The sequence below is a fragment of the Solanum dulcamara genome, chromosome 7 (assembly GCF_947179165.1).
Source record: "Solanum dulcamara chromosome 7, daSolDulc1.2, whole genome shotgun sequence".
NCBI classification, from domain to species: domain Eukaryota; kingdom Viridiplantae; phylum Streptophyta; class Magnoliopsida; order Solanales; family Solanaceae; genus Solanum; species Solanum dulcamara.
The window spans coordinates 37,992,793-38,016,184 of NC_077243.1; the positions used below are offsets into that span (position 1 = coordinate 37,992,793).

A 23,392-nucleotide genomic window follows, 5' to 3' on the forward strand; every position below is an offset into this window, starting at 1 on the left:
AACTCCTTTAAGAGTCTTAACAGCTATAAGTGAACCAGAAACATGTATCAAGGAAGTGCCCAACAACTTATGGAACCGAGGACATTTCTTATTGTAGGGTCCTTAGGAATAAGAGCTTATATCTCCACTTACTATTCAACATATAAAAGACTCGAGAGTAGTGGCTCGGCCGCCTTTAGAGTTTTAGCATTCAGACGTAGATAAGAGTAATGAGTCATTCTTGAAGCTTATAAATAGAGTTACCCCAAGCTTCATATACATATCATTTGTAACCTATGTCTAAGACATGCCAAAAGAAAGAAAGCAATAAACTTTACATACCTCGTATCAATTGCTTTTAACCTGGCTTATCTCGTCTTCCTCTGAACCTATTTAACATGAAGTTAATACTAATATAAATAATCTTTAACTTTCCAGCTTCTAAATCCACAACCAAGCACCCATAGGAATCAATCCCTTATTCGCCTTTCTCGACTAGTCTCGACTAGCCTATTAGTTAGTTAAGAAGTTAACGAAATTCGGGCAGCATCTCCTTTATAACTTGCCCTATACGAACTTCCAATTAACCTCCAAACCTTAGCATACATATTAACCACAACAACCAGCAACCAATACACACATACACCACTTCAATATTACACAAAACAAGTCCCAAACAATTCTCCCAAAATCACGATACCAAAATAAGGTTTTTAATCATTAATCCGTAAAATCACTAACCACGCGGAACGGAGGGTTAGGTGGCTGCAAACAGAAGCACCCACACCTATTTTAACCCACGTTCCAGTCCTGCAACACACAATTAAACCACCCCCAACCTGCAGCACCACAACAATAATACACTACTCGACTTCAACTTAACTATAACGACTCCAATTTAGATTGTTTCTAATGTCAAACATCTCTATGAAATTTTTATACTTCCAGCCACATACAAGTCATGTAATATACTCCATAACCACACCATAAAATCTAAATTAAAAGGAAGGACCTTACCTTGCCCAAAATTAGCCAAAACTTGCCAAAACTCGCCTCAGAAGTTCCTTAATTGCGGCTGAAACATCGTGGCTGTTTGCTATCCATTTAGTGCTGATCCAAATTATAAATTTACATTATTAACACCTTCCTATCATGTCCAAACCCTTACCAAAACGTGGAAAAAGAGAACCAAGTCATACCTTGCTAAAACTTGCTAAAACTTATCTCGGAAGTTCTCTTAACATGCTAAAAATTAACGGACTATTTGTATCTCTTCCTTGCTGACCCAAAATGAGATTTTACGTTATTAAAAACTTCTATATAACCATAGGATATCTTAAATAATTAATTCACAGAGCAAAAATGGAGGCCTTACCTTGGCCTAGCTACTGCCGTAGCTACTTTCCCATGTCTCTCGAGTTTTTCTCCAACTTTTCTAAGGTAAAAGACTAAGGAAATGAATCCTTAGTCATCAAAACATGTATATATATATATATATACTTTCTTAGGATGGTACACGTGGCATCCCCTAGGGGTAACACATGGCAGCCCCTAATGGTGCCACCTCATCTATGTATCAAACCCAAAGCCACCACATGGCAGCGTGGGACCCACCTTAAGTAGGTGTGTCACCTACTTGATCCAAGTAGGTGCATCACCTGCTTGCTTCCAAGTTGGTGCATCACCTACTTGCTTTCGAGTAGGTGCTATGCCTCCTTTCGCTTCTTCCGTGGGTTCGCAACCTCGTCTCACTTTAAGAACCTATGCAATCCTTGCTACGCAAGCTCGACATGTACTCAAGTAGCTTAGTATGTAAAATGTCTCAAGTAATAGCTTTCACAAGTAAGTCAAGTCCTACGACTCACTACTTGACCTTCTACTTCTTCCGGATTCTTATAACCCTATTTCTACTCTTCTCTATTATGGAGTATCTCCTTCTCCATTTCTTTGGATTATTTGATAGCGTTATAGATTATCCGACTCACATGACAACTTCTAAGAAACTTAAGAGCCTTCCCAGAAACTTAAGAAGCTTAAGAAGCATTCCAAGGTACAAAAGTACGGGGATGTAACATATATGGATTGCGAGTCCCCCAAGGGTCCTGCTTGGTAGCACAACTCGGCAGGTGTATACGATAAGTTGTGCGACAACCTTGATTCCGCCGTACCACCACATCATTGCATCATCATATTGCATTGCATTATATTGATATCTGAGATACTTGACTTATCTAATTAACTTCAATATTGAGTTATACTTATGTATTGATTATAATTGTGTCGTTCTATATAAATTGGCGGCAATGTAGCTGGAGTGGGATTTTTCTGTATGCTAGTGGAAGCGTTCCTTAGTTTATTTCATAGATTTGATTAAATCCTTATACTCAATCGGCTTAACCTACTGAGTACATGTGGATTGTACTCACCCCTACTTCTATGTCTATTTTGATGCAGTTTCTAGCTAGGGTATCCAGTACGGCAGTTGATTTCTAATGGAGATACTATCATCAGATTAGTGGTGAGATCTTGGGATACGGATCGCCGCTAGTTTCATTTTTCAATTCCAATCTTCATTTGTTCGGAGTCTTATATTGTATATCCATACTCAAACTTGTACTATATACTCCTATATTTACGACACCGGGTTTTGGGATAATTTTATTATTGTCCTTTTTATTTTATTTATTTATGGCCTGACTTTTCTTTGGGAGTCTCGTATAGTTTTACTTTTAGGCTTATACATTGAAAACGGGTTTGGGATGTGTGCCATCATGTTCTCAGTTTTTGGGTCGTGATAAATTAGTATCAACGCGTTAGGTTCACCGATCTCATAAGTTAAAGAGCAGGTATCTAGTAGAGTCTTACGGATCGGTACGTATACGCCTATACTTATCTTTGAGAGGCTACAAGATACTTAATAGGAGAAATTTCTTTCATTGATTCCTATCATGCTTGCTATTCATATCAAGTGTTGTAAAGGTAATGGTTAGGTTTAAGAGGGCAACTCCTACTCGAGGATGATCTAGTGAGGCCCCACCTGAGCCCTATTATAAGTATGAGAATTTGGAGCATCAGACTAGAGAAGTGGGGAAGTGATCGATTAGACCTTGAATGTCGAAATTTTAGATTTTGGGTATCCATTCAGCCTCGTTTGTCATTCCTTCAAGATCTTTGGCTTCATATATTTCCTTCTAGCATTGCTATGTCTGCGTCACAACAAAAGAGTTTTAAGAATTTTGTCAGATTATTCCCTCCCGAGTTTGATGGTATAAATGGTGAGGAGGCTTTTGACTTTTTGATCAAGTGCTAGGACAGGTTATTCAACCTAGGTATTCTGGAGGCACATGGAGTGTCTTACACCTCTTATTAGTTCGGATGAGTGGACAAGGAGTGATGGAGATCGATTCTTGCTCGTAGGCCTACTGGTTCTCCTATGATGAGTTAGAACCAGTTTACTAAGTGTCCTCGAGAGGTTTATGCCATATAGTCTTCATGATCATCATAAAGATGAGTTCGACAGGATATAATAAGGTTCCTTATCAGTATCTGAGTACGAGACTCATTTCCATGAGTTGTCTCAGTAGGATATGCCGAGTATCCCTAATGAGTTTGAGCAGATTCACAAGTTGGTAAGGGATTCGCCGGCTATCTTTAAGACGCCATAGCCTCTCTTGTGTTAACGGGTAGTACATTTCAGAGTATTATCAACCATGTCAGGATGATCGAGAGTATTTAACATACTAAATAGGGTGGCACCAAGAGGTTTCCTCACTAAGCTCAGTTTAGTGGTCATTCATCTGAAAGGTAGAGATTAATTGGGTTAGGGCACCCAGAGATATCAAGGTAGGCTAGTGCATGCGGCGATTCGGGGTACAAATAATGTTGGTAGATCTTCTAGTTATCCTCAACAAGGTTCCTGTCCTCGATGTTGTGTTGTTTTGATGAGTTTGAGCATGAGGCAAAGAATTGCCCCAGGGGTGAATCTTCTTCTATTCAGCCAGGGTCACAGGCCATCCATGATATACCAGTTTCAGATGTTTGAGGTACTTCATAGGCTATTGGAGGTAGTGATAAGGGTACTGATGGTGGATCTTAGAGGGATTGAGTTAGTATAGTGGTGGTTCTCAGACTAGTGGGGATCATAGGCTATGCTATGCTATACCGAGTGGATCTAGACAAAAGCCTCCAACACAGTGATCACATGAAGCATCTCAGTTTGCCATCCCTCTACTTCAGTGTTATTTGATCCCGAGTCTACCAGCTCTTATGTGTTGACTATTTTACCCTCAGTTTCAAAACATATCAATAAGGATGTTATTGGACTCCTTGTGAAGTGTATGTTTCATTCTTGATAGTGGATCTTCAATTCGGACATTGAATTCGCTGGTTGATTATCCGATAGAAGTGTTCGAGTGTGTTTCAGCAATTGAGGTAGGTTTGGTTATCCTTCTTGAGACTGGGTTGGGGTAATTAGTTAATCCAATTTATAGACTTTGGGATGGGATTGTTGTGTAGATTCGGATTATTTAATTATTTATGATGCCGTGTGGGGGCTTATTTGTGTTGTGTAGCCCGTGTGGGCGTGTGGGCGGCTTATTTATTATCTTATTTGTTTTGAGAGCATGTAATTCATGATTTGCCTGTGAGAGAGGCTTGAGGATATTATTTGACTTGTGATGCCCGCCTAAGGGGTTGAGTTAGGGGTTTTGAGCATAATTTGAGTACCGAAATGATTCAAAAAGAGGTGAACATTTATTTCAAGTACATTTCTTTCCCATGCATATTATCAAGGGTGTAAATCATGCTTAGGTTAAGTTTGGACAACTTGGAACCTTATATTACATGTTGAGTTGAATATTTTCTCCATTCCATACGTGTTTTGATGCATTGATCATCATTCATCATATCATGAAATATGGGAAGTTGAGAAATATAAAAATTCTTTTTGAGAAAAAAATAAAATACTTTTACAAACCCCTTGACCGCGAAGAGATGGCAAGGAATGTGAGATATTGATATTGTGATTTTTTGACCACGAGGAGGTGGCAAGGACGATGAGACATAGTGATTCAAGTATATTGACTGCGAGTCCCCCATGGGTCCTGCTTGGTAGTACAGCTCGGCAGGTGTATACGACAAGTTGTGCGACAACTTTGATTCCACCATACCACCACATCATTGCATCATCATATTGCATTGCATTGCATTGATATCTAAGATACTTGATCTATCTGATTACTGCAATATTGAGTTGTACTTATGTATTTATTATAATCCCATCATTCTATATAAATTGGCGGCAACGTAGTCGGAGTGGACTTTTCTGTATGCAGGTGGAAGCGTTCCTTAGTTTATTTTATGGGTTTGATTAATTCCTTATACTCAGTCGTCTTAACCTACTGAGTACATGCGGATTATACTCACCCCTACTTCTGTGTTCTTTTGGATGCAAATTTTAGTCAGGGTATCCAGCGTGACAGTTGATTTCTAGCGGATATACTATCTCGGATTAGTGCTGAGATATTGGGATTCGGATCGCCACTAGTTTTATATTTCAGCTCCATTTTTATTTTGTTCCGAGACTTATACTATATTCCGAATCAAACTTGTATTGGATGCTCTTATACTTATAACATCAGGTTTTGGGATAATTTGGTTGTTGCCCTTTTTATTTCATTTATTTGTGTCCTGACTTCTTTTTTGGAGTCTCGTATGGTTTTACTTTTAGGTTTACACATCGTAAAGGGGTTTGAGATGTGTGCCATCATGAACTTGGTTTTTGGGTCGTGACAACTAGACACTGCTCTTTAACTTACGAGACTAGTAACCTAGCGCTCTGATACCAATTTGTCATGACTGAAAAACCAAGGTCAAAATAGCACACATCCCAATACCCAACCTGATGTGTAAGCCTAAAAGTAAATCTCATACGAGACTCTCAAAGGGGAAGTCAGACCACAAAGTAAAGGAAAAGAAAGACAACAATGAAGATATCTCAAAACCTGGTGTCATAAGTATAAAGAGCATCTAATATAAGATCTGGATTTGAAAATACATCATAGGTCTCCAAATACTACAAAAGACTGGAAAAATAAAGGATAGAAATAGTGGCGATCCGGATCCCAGGATCTCACCATTAATATTAACGAGCAGAATCCGCTGGAATGATTAGGTGCCACCTAAGGTACCTTGACTAGTATCTGCATCAAAAAATGACACATAAGTAGGGGTGAGTACAAGTCACATGTACTCAATAGGTTTGACTGATTGAGCATAAGGAATTAATCAAACCTATGAAATAAACTAAAGAACACTTCCACCTGCATAAAAAAAAAGTCTCATTCTAGCATTGCCGCCAATTTATATATAACGACACAATTAAAGTAAACTCGTAAAGGCATTTCAATATCACAACTAAATAGATAAATCAAGTAGTATAAATAACAATCAATTATGATGATACAATGATGTGGTGGTACGGTGAATCAAGGTTGTCGCACAATCTGTCGTATACATCTGTCGAGCTAAGGATTCTAGACAAGGACCTCTGGGGGATTCGCAGTTCATATACCAAATCACAATCTCAATATCTCATCAGCTTGCGACCTAGCTCATGGTCAAGGATATAAAAAGGTGTCACATTTTCTTTCTCAAAAAGAATTTGCATATTTCTCAACTTTCCATGATTAATGATATGCTGAATGAGGATGAATGCGTCACAACACATATATCATGGAGGCAATATTCAATTCAACATGTAAAATAAGGTTCAAATTTCTCAAAAGTCAACCTAATATGGCATACACCCTCAATAGATAGAAATGAGAAGAAAATACATTGAAATTAGTGTTCATCCTTTTTGAAAATATTTCGGTACTCAAGTATGCTCACAACCGCAAACTCAACCTCTCAAGTGGGTATTAAAAGTCAAATAGTTCCCTGAAGTTTCTATCACAGGCAAACCATGAATCACATGCTCTCAAATTAAATAAGATAGAAAATAAGGCTCCCACACAGGATACACAACATAAATAAGCCTCCACACGGGCATCACAATATATATAAGCCCCCACACGAACATCACGATGAAATTAACAATCTCAAATCATGCTACAACCCCATCCCAAAGTCTATGACATATGAATGATCAATTACCCAATTCCAGTCTCAAAGAAGGATAGCCAAACCTACCTCGAATGCTGAAACTTTGCACGAACACTCTAACCCAAGCTCAACCCACGAACACCAACTCCAAAATGATTACCCTCTATCAATAATGACAAGAGTTCGACAAAAGGAGTCTAATGATACCTATATTGCAAGATTCTAGAATCGGGGCCAAAGTCATTCTACTAAAAATGTGATATTGGTAATTGGTACAGTTTTCTTAAACAAAATCAAAAAGGGCGAATCTAGAGTTTTATTTTAAAAACATGTTCTACCCATCAAGGGGAGTTTATGGTTAAAAGCCCATAAAAACTGGCCAAGAAATGAGTAAGAAATCATCAAATTACTCATTTTGAATTTGGGAAGAAAACCTCTTAAAGACCTATTTGAAATCTTGATTTTACAATGATGTATTTGATAAAGATTGATAAAATAGGCTTATCCAAATAATTTCTCTCTAAAGTTTCCCTTCCAAATCACTTCTCCAAGTTTCAAACCGAACAAAAATGGTGGAATGTGAAAAATGAGAGAAATTCTCGAAGTTGGACACTGTTCAGGCGAGATTTTTGCATTGCGATCGCAAGCAACTAACTCTCGCGATCGCGAAGCACTAGGAAGCTATACATCGCGATCGCAACACTGAAACATGGAGCCCATCGCGATCGCAGAGTCTTACTCACAATCAGGAAGCACAATAGCTTAACATATCACGATCGTATGACCTTATGTCGCGATCGCGATGAGTAAATCAAGCTGCCCCAAAACCCAGAAATAACAGCTGGAATACAACTCAAAAATGTCTCTCATTCGACCCTCAAAAATTGTTCGGGGTTCGATAAAAATATATCAGGACATTATGGATTCAATGGAATCGTCGAATTTCCGAAAAAAGATCGTTATGACGAAATTACCCTCCTGGACCCCTTTTAGGCTTAAAACTCAACTTTTAACCTATTTTTTCAAAATAAAAACTAAGATCCTGTGGCTCTAATTCAATGCTCAACTAGATCAAACTCGGCGTTCCAAACACAACAGAACTGATGGAATTCTCATCCGACGCTCGAATCTCAATATGTTGACCAAAGTCAACCTCCTCTATAAAACTTCTCACTCAAGGCCTCAAATTTCTAAAATCCCACCCGATCGCATCGAAAACCATGCCAACTATTCCCGTATCACAAACAAAATATGAAAATACTACGAAGAAGGACAAAATGATCATTTTTCACTCGTGCCACATAAATTGAGACATAGGGAGTAACATATTTATTTGAAAATTATGTTAAGAGTACTACAAATCGCATTATATATATATATATATATATATATATATATATATATATATATATATATATATATATATATTAGTTAGAAGTAAAGTTGGCAAAATGGGCTTGACTCGTGAGGTCAGTCCAATCCAATTCTTGAATTAAGTGAAGTTGGACTAAATTTTTCAATCTGGTGAGAAGTTTGAGGCCTTGAGTGAGAAGTTTTATAGAGGAGGTTGACTTTGGTCAACATATTGAATAACCGATAATATTTGGTTTGGTTATGGTTATAGAAAAAAACCGAATAAATAACTAAACCAAACCGATAATTATATACTTAAAATTTATAATTATTTATATGTATAATATTAGTTTTTCATAAATAATTAAAGATATTTTATATCTTTTAATTATTAATTTAATATTAATATACTTATTTTTAAGGCCCAACAATCCAAACTCAACTCTCAAGCCCAATTATAAATTCTAATAAACACTAAACAACGGTCCAAGTCCAACAATCCAAGCCTATTAGCCCAACTCTCAAGCCCAATTCTAAATCCTAAATTTTAAATCCTAAATTTCTAATAAGCACTAAGCACTTGAGCAGCAGGTAGCAACATAAAGTAAAAGTTAAAACTTTAAAACCCTAGTATCTGTTTTCCTTTTACATTTTTGTTCCTCTCACGTTGGTTTCTCACAAAGTCACAGACTCACAGTCATAGACTAACAGTGAAGGCTCAAGAGCAACCTCAACTCCTCAACCCCAAGTATAAGATTGTCAAATTTTGAGAAGGTTTATAAAGAGTTTTTCAAATTTTAAATTGATTTTAAGTTGTTTTTTTTTTCCGAATGTTTAAGTTGTTTCCTTTTCTGTGTTTGAACCTCTGTGGGTCGTGAGAAAAAAAGAGCTTCATAAGAATTTGAAGAATGTAGAGAGAGAATATTTGAATTATCTCGGCTAGTCATAAACCGAATAACCGAATCAAACCGAACCAAACCGACAATAACCAAATCCGTGGTTATTATTTTACTTGGTTTGGTTATGGTTTTAGACATTTAATAACCGATTAAATTAGTTTGGTTATGGTTTTGATCAATAATCGACCCAAACCGAACCATGAACACCCATAGATACGAGGATAGCACTTTTCCGTAATTAACTAATTTTAAAATTGGCGGGACCCATGAGGTTGAAGAAAAATATCTGATGCTTCGGCTTCCAACTAACGCCTTTGACAGCGTTATCAAAGTTGCTTGTTTTTGCTTTTCAATGCTACAAAATTCCGATATTTGTATTAAATGGAGCAGTATTTGATTTTTAAAAATAAAAGAAAATTTTTTTGTTAGATAAATTTGTATTTTCGTATTGAGATATATTTAGAGTTAGCATTAGAGAAGTGGAAGTGGAGGTGAGGATGGATAGAGCAACACCTGTACGTAGCTCCCATACCTCTACTGCCGATCTGCTCACCTGGTCGGAGATTCCGCCGTCCTCCAATTCTTCTGCTGTCTCTGTCTCCGCCTCCGCCAGTGCTTCTCGTTCTCATCAGGCGAGTCATCATTTTCTCATTTTAATTTATTGCGTCATTTGGGAGTTTTGCTTATCTTTTTTCTGTTTCCTTGGCAGCCTTCTGATGGAATCAGTAAGGCCGTGTTTGGTGGTCAGATCACTGATGAAGAAGCTGATAGCTTGAACAAACGGTAACACAGACAAACAAGTGATTTTATTCGTTCTTGATAACCATAATTATGTACTGGCGAATCGATAATCTCTTAGATCTGATTGATGCATTCTATTATATTATTTTTGCTGATGTTCATCTTCTCATGCATGTCTTCCTTGATCTATATGTCTAATGGTCTTTGTTTCAACTGGGAGTTTGTTTAATGTGACTCCAAATCTACTATGCTATCAAAATGAACTTTATTTCTTTGGGAAGTTCTCTTAATTACTAAAACTCGATAGAGCGATGGGCCAATGAGCCCAATTGTGTTGAAAACTTCACATAGCCAACACATTGCCTTCGGCATCATTGGTTTAATCTAAGTAGGTGTTTGGCCCAGTGTTGTGAAAAAGCGCCGAAGCGCTCGCTTTAAGCGTGAAGCGAAGCGAGACGAGGCTCTAGCGCTTCCATACCGTGAAGCGAAGCGATTTCAGAAAAGAGTGCGCTTCATGGGAGAAGCGAGAAGCCCGTTTCATGTAGAAGCGAGAAAAAAGCTCGCTTATTTGAAAAAAGCAGATAGTGAAGAAAATAATCTCAGTATTAAAAAATTTATAGAGAAAATCATTCATATTTTTCCTCATAATTGTATATTAAGAAAATTATAAAGTTAACTTAGTGCTATTGCCAGGAAGGTCTAAAAGCAAAAGCATGAATCACTTGTCTGCCACAAAGTCCAAAAGGTTACACTTAGAGGATTGATAATTAGGTATAGATTAATTTAATACTATGCTCACTTCCATTTCATTTTTGTTTGAAACTATTTTTTTTTATTCAATCCAGATATAATATTAATATTTAATTAGAAAGCTAATCAAAATTACTTATAAGAATACTACTGATCTGCTCACTTTATATTACTTTTTCCATTTCATTTTTATTTGACACTATTTTTCTTATTAGTCCGTCCAGATATAATATTAACATTTTTATAATTTCTTAATTAAAAGCTTTTATTTCTACACAAATACTATGATATGCTTACACTCACAGTTTCTAAAGGTTCGATTTGGTACTCTTTCCGTTTCAATTTGATTGTTTGGTTTTGACTTGATACAAAGTATTAAAAAAAACTTATGAACCTTGTGATCTTAAACTAAAGATATATTAATTGTATTTAAATATCTTTTAATCTTATAGTTTTAGGGGGAGTACTTTAAGGGGCAAGGAAAAAAGAGTAGCTACAGGTTCAAGTTCAAATAGAAGTAGAACTCTTGTTGATGAGTCCTCCGATGAAGAAGATGAGGACCAAGTAGAACTCTTGTTGATGGCACTTCAAGAGTTTGAGGATCTTGTTGAAGAATAGGATTTTGCTCTCTTTGTGATTTGGTTATGCATTTGCTTTATATGTTGTTACTTATGAGGATTATTGACTATCTATTTACTTTTTAATTTAAGTCTTTTGAGTTCTTGATTATTTATCTATGCATATTTTATATTTTTTATTTTTATACTAAATAGCGCTTTTTCTGAAAAAAGCATGCGCTTCGCTTCACGCTTCTCGCTTCTGTGAAGCGAGCCCCCATCGCTTTTTTCCGCTTCTCGCTTCTCAAAACACTGGTTTGGCCATAGGATTTGGTACCTCAATTTGAAGTTTTGATTTGAAATCAGTATTTGATTATGAATTCTGTACAAAATTTTAACTTCAATTTCAGATTCTCCATAAAGTAGAATTTCAAATTCTAAGTTGTGATTTTAAACACTTCGCCCCCCCTCCGCGCGAATCCCTCCCGTCCCCAACGCGCACTTGTGTGCTTGTTTCGGGCGACTAACATACCCCGGCGCGGAAAGCGTCAAGGAATATTGTTACGACCCAATCTAGGCCCTAGGCGTAACACAACGATTAGAATTTCGAGGGACTCCAATCAATCCTTTTAGCATATCATACATGGGCATACATAAGGTAATTAGGAACAACATGAACAAATCATAAATGTGGAATAAAAGTCTCAAATGAATATCTCGATAAAGGAGAAATCAACTCCGAAAGAACATAACAACATAGACTCCATGACCATTTAACATTCCTCTACTAGTCTAGACGGGGCATAAGACAAGCCCCTAGCTCACCAACATAAGAAACAGAAGTCATTAGGAAAAATAGAAGTCATATATGTCTTGTCCTCGGATCATGATGACTCATCAACAAGAGGAAAATTAGTTTAGTATCTAGCCACGAGCAGATTGTGCGTGACGATCGTCGGACCCTACATTATGATACAATGTAGGCAAAAAGTATGCGTTAGTACATGGAATGCTCTAAGTATGTAAGAAGCATGCATGAACAATGATAATAGGACATAGTCAATATAAACATGTGATGCATGACCAAAATTTCGAAATCGTGATTAAAACTTGAAAACATTTGGAAACAGAGTCAAGAGGTCAATGCATCGTGAAAACATCATAAAAGCTTATAGAACATAATATATACATATGTGGGATATTAACTTCAACCGACATGTAAGACCATGTGAGCTATAACATGAAATTCGATGTAACTCCCGCAAAGAGAAGAGAGAGGCAACTTGCCAAGGTAGACTCCGTATCATAAACATAACATGAGCTATATGTGGATCTACTAGCTAAGCCATAGGCAACCTACGGTAGCAAGTAGTTTTGGAACTAGGGGTTGCTACTAAGGTTCCCTCGTGGATCCCTACTCAAAGTTCGCTCGGTGCTAAGTTAATCCCAACGGCATAAATAAAACATAGTCATTAGGAGAGGTAAATCAACTAATCCAATATTTTAGCTTTCAGCACATATTCCACACTTTTTAATATTGTTTGAATCTAAACTAGATATCAAACCAAGCAATTGCATGTTCTTTATATAAGAGACATTAAAACGCCCTAATCTAGCATGCTATAAAGAAATAAATTCAGTCATATAAGCAAAAGTATATGTTTTTTCATTAACAACATAAAAAACATTGAGTACAAAAAGTCCCTGGTTACAATAGTCTTTTCCCACAAACACATTACTTTTTGTTAGTATACTCTTAGTAGATTCAAATGATACTTTCACTCCAGCTTTATTTAGCAAGGCTACAGAAATTAGGTTTGCCCGCATTGTCAGGACATGCAACACATATGCGAGGGCATTTCCCAAATTGAGCTTCAAGAGCACTTTACTCTTACCCAAGACTTTTGCAGCGTTTGAGTCTCCAAGATAGACCACTTCATTGTCATCTCCTATTAATGTATAGGAGGCAAATGCATAGATCTGCCGAGTAGCCCCAGAGTCTATCACCCATTCTTTTATGTGTGATACAATATTTACTGGAGAAATGACCGCTGCAATAATTTCATCCTCTTCAGCTAAATTAACTTTGGGAGATATCCTTTTTTGTCATTTTTACTCTTTCAGTGTGGCATAATGATGGCATAATGACCTGGTTTTCCACAAGTAAAACAAGAACCTTTCTTTCTCTTAACATTGGGGTATTAGGCTTGACCTTGCACTAAGTTTGCCTTGAGTGCTACATCCTTTGCTTCAAATGACTCCTTTCTATTGGTGTCTTCAATTAGAATATGAGTCACTATCTCCTCAATAGTGAAATTTGTCTGCTTCTGCATTAAGTTATTTTTGTAATCATTCCACAAGTTAGGCAATTTTTCAATCAGCACCCCAACAACCATTTTTTTTAGTGGAGTGATCCCCTTGGCCTTTAAGTCTTCAAGCAATTTTTGATATTCATTGATTTGAATTTTCTTCTTCTTCTCGTCACTTATTTGCCATTGATAAAATCTTCTGACTACAAACTATTGTTTGGTAGCATCCTCAGCTGTGAACTTCTTAATTAAGGTTTCTCAAATAATTTTTGTTTCTTTGCAACTACAAAATGCATCAAACAGTTTGTAATATGGTATGGTGACATACCTTATTGGTGTATTGGCATGACTCTAGAATTTAGAGAAAGAATACAGAAATAGGCTAAGAATTCACTTCGAATGAAGAAATTAAGAAATGATGTAACAATGCATGTGCAACACCATGAACATTAAGCAGGGAAAAAGCACATTCTTGCCACCTTTAGAAATTTTCATTAGTGAAAATTTCAATATTTGACATGTCCAAAAATGGTTTGGCATATGGTAGGACAATCGGAACTGGAGCAGCGGGGGTAGCGTTGACATTGGTAGTATCAGGAATAGTTTCTGTTGATATGGGTAATAATAAGTCGATATTGACACTACGCACAAAAAAAGAGTGCTTGAACTACTACTAATTGTGAGGATGGGTTATTAACTCTTATTGAATTCATAGCTCTTAAGGATAGTGTATTTATAGTAGTATACACTTGATGAATTCACCTATATGAGAAGTAGAGTGGAGCCGCTCCTATGAGACTTTGGCCTAGTCTCTAGAGCTATCATAAATAACCAGGCACGCGGATGGTCTATCGGCGCAAAATTGCGTTGAACAATGAAATATGGGGGTCAAAATGTGATTGGTAAAATCTCTAACTTATAATAAGAATTATGGATTCTAGAAATTTTATATTTCACCAGTAATTCTTCAAGTTAAATTTTATTGGTCTAAGTTTGGTTCATAGTCCAAAAGACACCAAACCTATTGTATTTTGATCATGCAAAACCAACAACTCGCCATCTTATTCTCAAAATTAGCAATATAATAATTATTTCAAAAGATTTACTTGGATATAAGTTACTTTGGCCCAAAGTAACTTGATGCCGAAATAATTCTTTTGAAATAATTATTGTATTGCTAACATTTGTTTATAAAAAGAACATGGAAATATGTGATTTATTAATTCGCCGCCTTAGGATATCCAGACACTTTGTTTATGAATTATGGTTTACTCATTTGGTATGATTGTATAAGAGTTGGGGATGTCTTGATAGTTTTCACAAATTACAGGGTTTTTCGTGTTTATGAGATAAAATAAAACATAAGAAAACCAAGTTGCATGTCCAAACAAAATTTCAACTCCAAATCAATTTGATTTCAAATGGTCACCACACGGAGAGTTGACAATGTGGTCACTACATATGGTGTTTAGTTGCTTGTTCATGATACATGACATTTATTTGTAGTCATTTCAATTTCTTCTGCTGCTGTTGATATCTTGTGCATGCAAACTGGACATCAGAAATATGTTGATAGGAAGTGTAAACACTTCAAGTATTTCACTAACAAGTGAGAAGTCTACTCGGCAAAATTTTAGGAAAATAAAATCCAATGATGAACCAGGCAAAGTTTTTATGGCCCTTGAGATTATATTACCAGAATCTGGAAATTCGGACATCATCAGATCAGGATTAAATTGGTGAAAATTACAGCTTCATACTGGTCTCTGTTTGCTTTGAAAAGCCAAAATTATCATTCAGTTTTAATAATACCCTCATCTTTTGCCTACCTGAAATAGGTTGTATTCATTTTTGCACATTATTCCACTGTCAAGTCCGACCCAATTTCATGAACTGAAATGTTCTTCTTATGAAGAGTTATTAAGCCTTATAGATTAGTAATTGTTTATGATATTTTGGAAACTAATGTTGCTTAAGGATATAACTTATATAAGTAGCAAAAGGCTGCCAAGAAATAAATGGAGGACGGAACTCCAAGTTGTTTGTCCTTGTTATGCACCATGATGTGGTACCCATCTAGCATTTTCAATCTCCTTTGTTAATCTTTACTGATCAATGATTTTGTTAAGTTAGGTGTGCGGAGATGAATGGCACTTCTAGGTTGACATTTAATTTTGTGTTAAATTTTTTTTCCCACCTCTTCAGACTAGTAGAAGCAAAATCTGGATTGTGTTTAATGTTTTTGTCTTACCTCGTAATTAATTGAACCAAGAGATTCTGTTTGGAAACTGATATAAGAGAGGAGGTCCTGTTTGGAAAAGAAATGAAAAATCTAGTGACTCGAGAACAACTTTGAACTTATGTACTGTGATCCTTTGGACTAATTCTTGTTGAAACTTTGTCTTCAGCAAACCTTGTTCAGGGTATAAACTGAGGGAGATCAGTGGCAGCAATATATTTTCTGATCATGATGAAGATGGTACATCAGAATCCGGAACTGATGATGGTAATTTTACTAACAGGACATCAGTGCGCATTGTTCAGGTCTTTTTTCCCCTCTTTGTAAGGAAAAATAATAGACTGGACTAGCAGTGTGAGCATACTGCCTAATTTGGAAACCGGTAAACAGAGATTTAACCAAAATATTTATGGTGCATTGTAGCAAGCTGCAAACGGAAAAAGCCAAATTTCATTCAGTACTGAAGAAAACATTTCCCCAAAGAAGCCTACCAGTCTGACTGAGTTGGCAAAGCAACGTGAGTTGAGTGGAAATTTAGAAAGTGAGTTAGATAGCAAAGTCAAGAAGCACCTATCAGATGCAAAGACCAAGGAGCTTAGTGGAAATGATATCTTTGGCCCTCCTGAAGAAGTTCCTCCTAGATCCCTGGCTGCTGCACGTTCCTTGGAGTCAAAAGAAAGCAAAGACATGGGTGAACCTGCTCCACGAATTCTACGCACATCTGTTAGGGTTTCTAATGTGAGTTGCCTTCATATTTCTTTGAAACAAATGATGAAGAGTTGGGACAATGTTGATGTTTTTAATCTGATGAAATTCCTTAGATGGCTTTTAAGTTGAGAGAAAGTAAAGGTTAATATCCAGTAAGATTCTTTTAAACTTACTCTGGAAGGTATAAGAACTGGTCAAATAACTTGGATGTAGTACTTAAGGTGGCTTAAGAATTCAAAGAACAAAAAGAGTTGCCATCTGATAAGACTCATTTTTACTATGGAACCAGAAGAAATCAATGACTCAAGTGGTCTATTTTCTCCCGTGTCTGATGCTGTCTAAGAGTGATGTTTATTGCTTAATTGTTTTAACCTTTTCTTAACTTTGGCTTCTACTATTATTGTCTCTCATTACCCTTGCCGAATGTTGTAGCCTGCTGGTGGTCAAAGCAGTATCTTGTTTGGTGATGAACCTGTTGTTAAGACAACAAAGAAAATACATAACCAGAAGTTTGCAGAATTGACAGGCAATGACATTTTCAAGGGAGATATTCCTCCTGGATCAGCGGAGAAGACACTGAGCAGTGCTAAGCTGAAAGAAATGAGTGGCAATGATATATTTTCTGATGGAAAAATTGAATCCAGGGATCACTTTGGCGGTGTGCACAAACCACCTGGTGGAGAAAGTACTGTCAGATTAGTGTAATGCCATCAAATGACTCTTATGTTGACCTGTAGTGCCCACATTGCAGTTGCTTTTTGACTAGTTAGGATGTCATGGAATTTAGGATTTGAGGATTGTAAAATTTGATGTGTCAATACTCTAATCTGCGACAAAATGCAGAGTAGTTTCTTTACTGAACTGTTGTAAGAGCTTATAGATTAGCAATAAAACATTCGATTTGCCTCAGTTGGGTTGATCGATCTATGATGGGTCCTATCTTATATTGAATCGTATCATCCCACCTCGAATCGATGTTTTCTGCTGTTATTGGTTAGTTGGCGTGGAAATGTTTCCACAAAAGGAATGAGATTTTGAAACTGATTCTAGTCAATAATGGAAAATTAATTTCTCTTCTGCTTATTGCTGAATAAAAGCAACGATGAACTACTTCTGTTACAAAAAAATCAAAATGACTTTATAAAGGTTCTGCATCCCCATGGTAGAAGCAGAGGAGTACTCTGAAGTTGTCATCGTTTCAATTCTTTCCATGTGCAGGTGATGCACGTTTTTTACTTCACTTGTTTGATAATTTCGCCATAAACAATATGTTATTTGGATCCATTTATCTAGACGATCAACACGAGATCACTGGTATGTGGATTATTCTAAAGCGTTATATATTTGTTACTCCATTGAGAATCAAGTAGACGCAATAAATTGGCTCCATGTATACCTAAGCAAAGTCCAAACGTAAGAGATTACTTTCTGTTTTTCTCACTTTGAAGTGACTTCTAGTCATTGGTACTTCGTGAGATACGTGTATAAACTTAAATGACTTCATTGGGGAAAAAAAGAAGATAAATAACTTCTTTAAGTTGTATTGATCAAAAAAAAAAATAATTCAAGAAATTGGCTCCTATTGTAAAAGACGAGCAATATAGAATAATCAATATAGACAAAAGATATAGGGAGTAGAATGTAGAGATTATCTTATTCAATTTTCTTCAATTGTCACTTACAATGATGAATGACAATCCTAGATTGAGAAATCACTCCAAAAGTCACTATGTTAAATGCTCAAATTAATGGATACATTCTTATCCAAATTGGTTCATAGAACCTAGGAAATATATATATACATGAATGTAAATAGTTCATGTATTGAGTAAATCCATTATAGCACCTCCCCCCCCCCCTAGATGTCCATAGATAATGTGCCTCGTTAAAATCTTAATAGGAAAAAATTCAATGGAAAAAAGTCTAGTGAAGAAAAAAGAGTACACACATTTCATAAGACACCTTGAATACTGCCTCATTAAAACCCTTACCAAGAAACGCAATTGGAAAAAAATCGTGGTTAAGAAAAGAGTACGGAGCGTATTTCACACCCCCTGATGAAAGCTTTACTTGATATCTCGGAGACGATACATTCCAATCATATATCTCAACTTCTCAAATATTGAGGTTGGCAATATCTCAGTGAATAAGTCTGCAAGATTATTACTTGTACAGATCTTTTGAACGTCTATCTTACAATTTTGTTGAAAATCATGTGTGAAAAAGAATTTTGATGAAATATACTTTGTCCGGTCTCCTTTGATGTATCCTCCCTTCAATCGAGCTATACATGCAGTATTATCTTCGTACATGCAGTATTATCTTCATACATGGTGCTTGGAATATCTCTTTCCAAAGAAAAATATATTTCCTAAATATGAAGGATCATTGATCCCAACCAAACACACTTCCGACTTACTTCATGTATGAATATTATTTCTGCATGATTTGAAAAAGTGACTACTAGTATTTGATTTATTGAATGTCAAGATATTGTTCTGCCTCCACATGAAAATAAATAGCTCATTTTCAATCGAGCTTTATGTGGCTCGAATAAATATTCTGCATCTGTATAATTAAGAATTTCTGTCTCGGAGATTGAACATTCCAATTTTTTTGAAGGTCGTCTCTTATTCTTAAGGAAAATCATGCTTGTTCTATGTGTTCAGTCACTTGCTTTGTTAAGCAATCTCACAACCATCAGAGTACTTAATGGAATCACTTTAAGACCTTTTAAATCATTTAAGGATTTTCATATAATCTTCACCATCTAAATAAACATTACAATCATTCATTATACATATTCAAGTATTTCATCCGTTGCCACACTGAAAAAAGTCTTATTGCATCTACCCCAAGAGAATATATCTCCATTTAATAATGTCGGTACTTTTGCAAAAATTCTTTATGCCCCGAAGCACAAGCCGCACTTTATTTTTTACTGTTATATTTTCGCATAATGATTCATTTGTACCACACTGACATTATATCTTGATCTATGGACCATACATTCAAAACATCACTTTTCTAAGTGAAACATAATATACTTAAATTGTGCATTTTATTTGGCCAATTATTTATCTCTTCACAGTAAATGACAGATTTTTATTCAAGATCCTAGTCACCATCTATAACATTGAGCAGTAATTCATATCAAAGGTACTGTCGACGGTCATTTGACTCTATTTCAATATGATATAAATTATCAAGATCACTTTATTTTTCATCATTTCAGGTACATGAACTTTGCCAAGATTTTATAGAGTGTTATGTCATCGTGCTCCTTTAAAGACTTGCCTCATTATCATGATCATTTCGATCATTTTCTCCTCTCCTTCCTCAAGGAGTTTTACATTTGGAATAGATTGGTATATCACGCTTCAGGCGTACCATAGACTCTGTCATTCAAGGACTTTTCATTGGAGCATTTGCAACTGAATTATAACATAGGGTTAGCAAATTCATCTAGCAATTAATTTATAAAATTATGCAAATGAATTATCTCTTGAACTTTAAGTTCACATTCTTTTTAATGAGGATCTAGATAATTCATCTCATAATTTTCAGCTGCCAATCATATCTCCCCCTAATATTAAAAAATCTAACATTCACCCCCAACGTCATTTAGGGATCCATCATTGTGTGTGGTGAAGCAATTAAATCAAACATCGCACACTCAAAGTTTAGATGGAAATTATTTGGTTCCAGACCGTGAACAAACTATGATGGGAAAATTTCGTTGTCTTGATGCGTACATGTGTTGCTATATGTTAAATAAACTCATCTCATACCATATCTTATTTGGGAGTTTTTTTCTCATACCCATGGTTTAGCTATAATTAGAGACATACAATTTCTGTTAAACCAACCAATATTATCAACAAAATTTCATAACTGTGCTCTTAATTTAATAATTTGAGAAAACCACCTTACATAACCAATTTGTAAGTTGACAACAAAGTACATGTGACCATCTCATAGATGCAACTATCATATAGTTTCAAATGGTCCACATGGAAGGTGAACAAGCCCATATTCACCTCTTTATATGTTCTGAAATTTCAGGAAATACAATTTCAATCTTAGCTGGTACAATAATACAATGATCATTTTATCATGAGAATAAGCAACACCAGAGAATTCTTGAAGAATCTTTTATTTTTTCATCATATAGCCACGTGAATTAACAATTACTTTTTCATCACATTTGAATCAGAATGGCCAACCGGTCATGCCAACTGATCTTTATTCCAATAAACTTCTAATTTACTTTTGAATGTGATTCCATCATCATGCCCATGTTTGTAACAAACAAGAGAAAAAGGTGGATAACCTTTTGCATAAATATTTATAACCCACTTTGGTTGTAGTAATCTGAAGATATTAAATCTTTTCATAATTTATAGTTTCAATATAATAATTTTTTTCTTTTCAATTCCTCCGAAACTTAAAAAGTTTCTTTTGAGACTTATAACTCTTATATTATTCCTCCGATAGTAACACAATAACTCTTTGAAGCTCACAATTAATTTTGTATACTATCATATGACACCATCCTATAGTGGACATTTCCTTTAAGGAGAAAACTAAATTATTATTATCATGGTTAAAATTATTATAGGCAAGATATTTTTTTGCTTTACTTTTGTCGTACCATGGGTACACAATCAATGATCATTTGTGTCAAAATAAATTCTTTTTATTTTTCTCAAACTTCCCGTCGAGGTGAGTTATCATATATCCAACCCATAATTATTTTATCACATCTTGACCCATTCACTTTCAGAATGGTCGAACATTCACGATGCTTATGACAAGTCACATTCTCTTCAAGGAATGGATTAACTATTTGTATGTGCTTCATAAATTTATATTATAAGTTCATTGCCATGCCTTCTAAAATTTATCATTTTGGCACGATCCACCTCAACATCATTTTGAAAGGTCAAGTGTACCACCACTTTATATTCCTTTCTTTTGATGGAGGATTTATAAATCTATCAAATTATTAGGTCGCACAACGGCCACGGGGTCCAATGACCTTTCATATCATTATGGTGATACAAATTACCTTCACATTTTGAAGGACTATTTGGAGAACCCATAGTGTTCTTTCTTTTATAATTATCACAATGATGACTATTATAATTTTTGTCCCTCCACGTCCGTTTTAATATATTGAACCATTTGTCTTCTTTTAAACTTATTATTTACTGCTACCACATTCATGCAAGGGAATGAAAAATAATATTTATACATTTAACCACTTGTGTTCTTCAAAACTTATTATTCATTGCCACCACATTCATACAAGGGAATGGATCAAATCAATAGGATGAATTTTATGACTTTTGACCAAAAGTACATTATTTTCCCCTAGTCACCATTAAATCATCACTATGGTGCATTAAGAGTTAAACCCAATATCTTATAAGTGTAACACACCAAATTTTAAAACTATGATTTGAGTCATTCTTTAAATGCAAATAGACCCCAAAATCGATGATTTCTAATGTTGCATAGGTATTGAAAACAATCATTTACTGTAGGAAGAGCTTTGAATATGAATTAAGGTCATAAGAAAATTGTAGCTCAAAGTTAAGTTGAAAGGTTCTTTACCGATTGAGTTTTTATATAAAATTTTACTTGGGTCAACTTCAAACGGAAATATCTCCCAAAATATAAAGAGTTAGGTGGCCCATGATCTATCAAATTAAAGGTCTACAAGTATTCTTCGAACATCGTCAACCATTTGTCAATCGGAGTTTGGAGTAAAAAGTTATGGTCGATCTACCAGAGACACTCCACAAGTCTCGCAATAGCTCCACGATACGGAGTGAAAACGGACTTCACTGCCTTTGCCTTTTCTTTTAAATTGTTTTAAGGGTATTTTTGTCCTAAATATCATTGAAGATTTATCTAAATAGCCCTAAATGTATAAAAAATTAGTTTTTCATAATTATAACCCTCTCATTCACTCCTAAATTTCTACGCTCAAGAACTTCAAAAGAAAACCCTGAAGGCTTCAAGAAGCAAGATCTAGGGCTCATCCTCAAGGTCCCTTTCCCTAAGTTTTTTATCAAAAAGGTATGTTTGAACATTCCGTCTTCAAACTACTCATACAAGATTTAGAAAGACTTGGATGATGGCATTGAACAAAATGCTTTATCATAACGAGTCTTTGGTTTTTAAAAGACGGGTTGAGTGATTTAAATGGTTAATTATACATTTTGGCATGATTACAATGACTTGCAAGTCTTGATATGACGATACCAATGGAAATATGCCTAATTAAGATAAATCTTAATAAATGAAAATTTACAAAGGTTTAAATGGGGCTTAAAGAGAGTTTGGTAGTATCAATGAGAAGGTGTAAGGTCCTCGTGACTCATCACTGGAAAATGTATTTGCTAGCATGGGATGTCCTTGTCCTGAAATATGGTTGACCACTGTAGGTTGTTAATTTAACCAACTATTGTCTTTGGGAGAGTTTAGTTCGCCAGATTATTAGATTTCTCAATTCATGCAGCATACATGGATTGGGACCCTCGACTGGACGGAGGCCGGACGCATATGGCCCCGTGGGTTGCATATGTCGGTGACCACTACCTTACTTAGAATTAATAATTTTTAAAAGGTCTATGTCTAAATATTTTTGGGTCTGCACTTATGATTTTTGCCTTTTTTATGGTTATATTTTTTGTATGTATACTATTTTGTCTCTGCGTATTTATACGCCTATTAACTATGTTT

General features: G+C 35.6%; 1 protein-coding gene across 1 annotated transcript; it reads left to right on the forward strand.

Moving 5' to 3' along the window:
* Window positions 1-9,701: 9,701 nt before the first annotated feature.
* Window positions 9,702-17,564, forward strand: LOC129894097 (uncharacterized). The gene is made up of 5 exons (XM_055969617.1): window positions 9,702-9,967; window positions 10,045-10,118; window positions 16,101-16,236; window positions 16,355-16,669; window positions 17,072-17,564. Exons 1-5 carry the CDS (start codon window positions 9,833-9,835, stop codon window positions 17,342-17,344), a joined length of 933 nt encoding a protein of 310 aa, XP_055825592.1. The 5' UTR covers window positions 9,702-9,832; the 3' UTR covers window positions 17,345-17,564.
* The last annotated feature ends 5,828 nt before the right edge of the window (window positions 17,565-23,392 follow it).